The following is a 6,000-nucleotide window of genomic DNA, read 5'->3' as shown; positions in this document are numbered from 1 at the left end:
AATTTATGTGCAACAAAAACAGTACACACATGATTTTCAAAAAAAAATATTGTTAACAGTCAAGCCAGCCTTTAATGTAGAATTAATACCAAACAATAAATTTACATTTTACCCGTAACGTTTTAAAAATAATTTTGGCCCATACTGATAAATCAAATGGCATAAAGACATTTGATTAAAAATTCTAACTTAAAAAGTCAGAAATGCAGTAGAATGCTAAATGTTCTTTATTTTAATGATAAATATATATTTTTTTTTTCAAAAAGTCGGCCGTCTCCCACCGAGGCAGGGTGACCCAAAAAAGAAAGAAAATCCCCAAAAAGAAAATACTTTCATCATCATTCAACACTTTCACCACACTCACACATTATCACTGCTTTTGCAGAGGTGCTCAGAATACAACAGTTTAGAAGCATATATGTATAAAGATACACAACATATCCCTCCAAACTGCCAATATCCCAAACCCCTCCTTTAAAGTGCAGGCATTGTACTTCCCATTTCCAGGACTCAAGTCCGACTATATGAAGATAACCGGTTTCCCTGAATCCCTTCACTAAATATTACCCTGCTCACACTCCAACAGATCGTCAGGTTCCAAGTATCATTCGTCTCCATTCACTCCAAACACACTCATGCACGCTTGCTGGAAGTCCAAGCCCCTCGCCCACAAAACCTCCTTTACCCCCTCTTTCCAACCCTTTCGAGGACGACCCCTACCCCTCCTTCCTTCCCCTATAGATTTATATGCTTTCCATGTCATTCTACTTTGATCCATTCTCTCTAAATGACCAAACCACCTCAACAACCCCTCTTCTGCCCTCTGACTAATGCTTTTATTAACTCCACACCTTCTCCTAATTTCCACACTCCGAATTTTCTGCATAATATTTACACATTGCCCTTAGACAGGACATCTCCACTGCCTCCAACCGTCTCCTCGTTTAGTGATAACTGACAGATAATTTTGATGGGTATCAATATGAACTCAATCCTGTTATACTCATCTATTCTAAGGCAAATACAAAAATTATAAAGTTTGTTGCATAATAAGTAATTATTATTATAATCATAACTAGGTGCTAAACCCACAAGGGCCATACAGCAATGCACATAATAGGTAAAAATCTTAATTTTACCAAGAAATAAGTTTCAGCAAAAAGACCATCCCCCAAAGAATACTATACATAATATTAGCCTCTTGTTATACTGCATATGCAGCATTCTTGTCACACTTTAATTCTGTAGCTACATTAGCAACTCCCACACCTTTATATGTAAAACTCTTATATTTATACACTGCCATCTTCAGTAGGTAATCTGATGTGTTCACCAGTATGAATATCGAGTGAAACCACAAGCAACATCTTTTCTGCAGTACCATATATAATTTGTCCTAGGTTTCATGAAAAGTACAAAAGGCACTTGTCATAGTTCAATATACAAGTCTTCAACTTGGAAATACCCTAAGTAACAAACATCCACACTTACAGTGCATTTTGAAACCAATTAAATTTTACAACTGCAGAACTACAATGCAGACATGTGGAACAACCATCCTTTGTACTATTCTAAGCAAACTTGTTTGTAAGCTTAAGAAACAAGGATGTCACTCGTCTGTATATCAAGGACCTCTTGACTCGTCATAAAGGAGCTATTTACTCACTTGCACGGTAGGAGGTAGAGGAAGATTGAGTAATTTTGTTGCCAAGTCTAAAGCTCCAGCTCTGGCTACAATCTTTTCAGCTGGCGTGGCAACAAAGCAGCCATCAAGAGTTTCCAGAGCAGCAGACACAAGGCGATCAACAGCTGTTAGAGGCAGGGGTGTAGAGGCTGTTCCTCCTGTTGCTGTTGATTCACTGCCACTGCCAGTTGATCCACTAGCTCCAGTCCCACTAACTGTAGTTGAGAAGTCCTCCGGTTCCTCAGGCCATCCAAAGTCCTCCTTAGTTTTTCCGTAACTGGAACATACATGTAATTATTATTTGTAATTATGTGCCTATTTGAGAATGGGGCGAGCTTAAGCTCTTCAGAATTTAAGTGCCAAAGAAATAATCTAAACATGACAAATTCCGTAACAGAATATTTAATAATTCTCCATGGGGAAATGGAAAAGAATCTCTCCTTCAAAAGCTGTGCGTGTCATAAGAAGTGACAAAAATGCTGGGAACAAGGAGCTAGTGACACCTTCTCCTGTATAAATTACTAAGTGTAAAAAGAGGAAAACTTCATAGCTTCTTGGGTTACCTTGCCTCGGTGAGAGATGGTCAGTATGTTGAAAATAAAAAATTTAATCTTGATGCAATGTTTCCTCTCGAAATTACTGAAGAGTAGCTTCTAGTAAATTATTCCAAAAGTTTACCAAATTCCTTCTGATCAAATTTTAGGATTTAGTTTTTCACTATCCAAACCCCCAAAATTAATATTGCTCTCAGTGTCTACATTTTTTTTAAATAATTTTTCTTCTAAAATGACAGACAACCTTTTTTCTCAAGGTAATGACACAAAAAGTTCAAAATTTGATGGAAAAAAACTTACGAAATTATGTGGGTGCGGAGTTAATGGTCTGGGTGCAATTCATGCATAAGTGATTTTTAACCAATCCGAGTTCAATTTTAAGCCAATTCCATTTCGCCATTTAACCAAATTCTTAGCTATTTTGGTAATATGCCTTCTGTTCTATCGAGTGAGCACAAGAAACCACCTACTAAACTATTAGAATTACCCTATAAAGTGCATAGAGTTCAGTAATTTAGCCAATTTTATGCCAAATTAAAAAAAAATTCCTGTTTAAAATTAGAGTCCAAAATAAACAATGTAGACATTCCAAGCACTAAAATAACACTCCCTCTAAAGAAGGGACCCTGGCATCAATAATGTAGACCTGTGATGGCCACTCAAGCACTAAGGACTCTTAAGGACTAAACCTTTACCAGAGAATTACAAATATTTTACTGTCACTTACAATAAACAACAGACACTTCCCTGTACTGAGAAACAAGTATGCTGATAAGAACAAGAAAGGCATCATCTATGATATGTATGCAAGAAAGGATAAAATAATCAGGAGATGCAGAAATTTAGAATAAGAGAGAAAAATTTCTTTCAAGGGCAGAGCTGGAGCAGAACACTAGGTCTTGAAGCAGGGTGTATATATTTCAAGCCCTATTGTCATCCAACTTCAAAATTAAAGTGAGGTGCAGAAATCCAACAAGTGTTCTTTCAATGTATAAATCCTCCTCCTACCAGATGCACAACCTTATTTCTAGGTACTGAAACTAGGTTTTTTGGTTAAAATTCCAGACACTGAGTACTTTACAATAACAGCAATTTAAAATTTCTGTATTTCACAGAAATATAATAAAATTTGTATTACAATTCATTCCTTCTCAACCACTTTCTACATGATTTGTTCCATAACAGAGTACATATTACTTACATTTTTACAAAGTCAACCATAGCAATATTTGATGGGTCAGCCGAGGGTCCAAAACTAATAACAATGCGTTTATCTGCCTGCAGTGATTCCTCACGTGTTAGTGGAGTATCAAACCAGCGGCTTCGAGTAGCAGCAATTGAAACGCTTCTTCCAAATATCTGCGGAAGCATGAATTACATTACAATGTTGTTTAAACATTAAAGGCTCTTTCACACATGCATATGCTACTGTTTATCCAATAGAAATTATTAAATTTGATGAAGGGTGTTTCAGAGGATTTACTGGAAAAAATTAAGAGGTGCAAAATGAGACTGGGTTCAAAGTGACACTTCAACATTGCAGAAGTAGACGAAATAAAACCCTAAGGGCAAGTTAAAAAGAAAAAGTGCAGTTAACTGTTTAGTATATCGAACCTACAGTAACACAATGCTACAAATATTTGATCGCTGGTCTACAAATAAAGTACATGTCATAGTTAATGAGTTTCAAAGAAAAATTGAGATCAGGCAAAAATAGTAATTTAATATTGATAAAGCAGCTTGCTAGAGGAAAAATCCACATGACCAAATCTAACAAGCTGTGGGGGCTTTAAAGTTTAAAAGGGAATATATATCAAGAGGTCTATAAAAGGGAGCAAGGGGATAGTAACCCCCTTCTCCTGCATAAATTACTAAATTTAATAAGAAAAACTTTCACTTTTCTTTTCGGGCAACCCTGCCTTGGTGGGATACGGCCGGTTTGTTGGGGAGAGAATAAAAAAAAAGTGTATATAACTATACATAACGATTGTATTATAATTCCAATTTTTGGATTAAAAGCATCTTCGAAGGCATTATGAAGGTAACTTGTAGCCTTGTTAAGCCACATTCAGCTGATAAGCTTTAAACCAAATACACTAACTGCTATCCAGACTCACCTCTAAGTATGCTGGGACCCTCTGGGTATCAACAGCTCCAACAGCAACCCTCAGGCCACAGATAACCAGGGTTGAGTCATTGTTGGTTACCTCTAGCTGGAATCCTCCTGGCTTTGTTGAAGCTATGTACATGCCTAACGTAAGAAGGGATAACATTATTTTTTTAACAATAACACTGCATACAAATCTTTGTTGACAAATAATTTACTTTATTCTGAAGAAACATAGTAATCATAGGTACACACACAACAGCCATGAGTGTGCGTAAGAGGTGACTAAAATGCTGGTAGCAAGGGGCTAGTGACCCCTTCTCCTGTATACATTACTAAAGTTGAAAAGAGAAACTTTTGTTTTTCTTTTTGGGCCACCCTGCCTCTGTGGGATACAAGATAAGATAAGATTTCGTTCGGATTTTTAACCCCGGAGGGTTAGCCACCCAGGATAACCCAAGAAAGTCAGTTCGTCATCGAGGACTGTCTAACTTATTTCCATTGGGGTCCTTAATCTTGTCCCCCAGGATGCGACCCACACCAGTCGACTAACACCCAGGTACCTATTTGCTGCTAGGTGAACAGGACAACAGGTGTAAGGAAACGTGTCGAATGTTTCCACCCGCCGGGAATCGAACCCGGGCCCTCCGTGTGTGAAGCGGAAGCTTTAGCCACCAGGCCACCGGGCCACAAAGGTTTCATGCCAACAGCATTTGGTGTTCCCAGGCGGTCACCCATCCAAGTACTAACCAAACCCAACGTTGCTTAACTTCGCTGATCGGACGAGAAGCGGTGTGTTCAACGTGGTATGGCCGTTGACAGCTAGTTTGTTGAAAGATGTACACAATAGAAGTTATGTTTATGAAAACCCCTGTGCATTAACATTTCACTCTAAGAAATATAAACACAAAATTTATGATATACATGTATACAAGAATAACTCACCTTGGCTGTTAAGTCTGTTCTTCAACTGCTGTACATTGTAAACTTGTAGCAGGTCATTACCACCATACTCAATGTCATTCATCACTGAACAGTGCTCAAAGAAATCAACTGGGAAGACAACGGAGCCTGTGAAGAATTAAAAAAAAAAAAAAAAAAAATTATTGTGTAATTTAAAACTTTATCATTACCCCAATGATAAAAGCAGCTTATCACAAAATTTTCATTTTGATAAATATATAAAATAGTGAATAATTTGCATTATGATGGCTATGCATTCATACAAAGAAACCTAGGAACGAAGTGAGGGGAAAATGAGATCAATTTCTGGTGTGATTATTATACAGAGAAAATGTAATCAAGAAATTAGATGATTGTGTATTGGTTTGAAAAGCATAATTTAAAGGGCAGAAGGACTGATATGATTATGCGAGAGGAAAAATTGACCTTCCTGTTGGTTATCAGCAGTCCTTGCTCTCATGATTATGACCAACACTAGAAACAAAAACAATGTAATTTATTGTGCCATGTGTAAGTGCAGACTAGAGAACAATAAAAGCTGTGTTAATATTCCACGTACACACCTGATGGTCGTCCTAGTTTAGGAGTTTTCTTCTTCCTGGAAGGACGTAGTGAGGAAATAGCACTGAGAACTTGCATCTGTGGCGACAACCAGAAATCTGTGGCAATGACATTATTTAGAATAAGTACTC

At 37.3% G+C, this 6,000-nt stretch overlaps 1 protein-coding gene and 1 non-coding gene across 11 annotated transcripts in view; both read right to left on the bottom strand.

The window, feature by feature from the left end:
- Window positions 1–6,000, bottom strand: part of poe (E3 ubiquitin-protein ligase-like protein poe) — a 166,094-nt gene that overhangs the window by 65,049 nt on the left and 95,045 nt on the right. For all 10 annotated transcript variants that reach the window (XM_053800041.2, XM_053800042.2, XM_053800043.2 and 7 more), the window contains exons 39-43: window positions 5,872–5,967; window positions 5,291–5,416; window positions 4,356–4,489; window positions 3,440–3,597; window positions 1,667–1,961 (exon numbers count right to left, since the gene is read on the bottom strand). In XM_053800041.2, coding sequence (XP_053656016.2) covers window positions 1,667–1,961; window positions 3,440–3,597; window positions 4,356–4,489; window positions 5,291–5,416; window positions 5,872–5,967 — 809 coding nt within the window. The remainder of the gene's footprint in view (window positions 1–1,666; window positions 1,962–3,439; window positions 3,598–4,355; window positions 4,490–5,290; window positions 5,417–5,871; window positions 5,968–6,000) is intronic.
- Window positions 5,047–5,165, bottom strand: LOC128690983 (5S ribosomal RNA). Its single transcript, XR_008407379.2, has one exon. It is a non-coding gene; the product is annotated as a 5S ribosomal RNA (ribosomal RNA).

Source organism: Cherax quadricarinatus, chromosome 91 (genome assembly GCF_038502225.1).
Source record: "Cherax quadricarinatus isolate ZL_2023a chromosome 91, ASM3850222v1, whole genome shotgun sequence".
NCBI lineage: Eukaryota > Metazoa > Arthropoda > Malacostraca > Decapoda > Parastacidae > Cherax > Cherax quadricarinatus.
The sequence above is the reverse complement of the archived record's forward strand: the minus strand, read 5'-3'. Positions and strand labels throughout refer to the sequence as shown.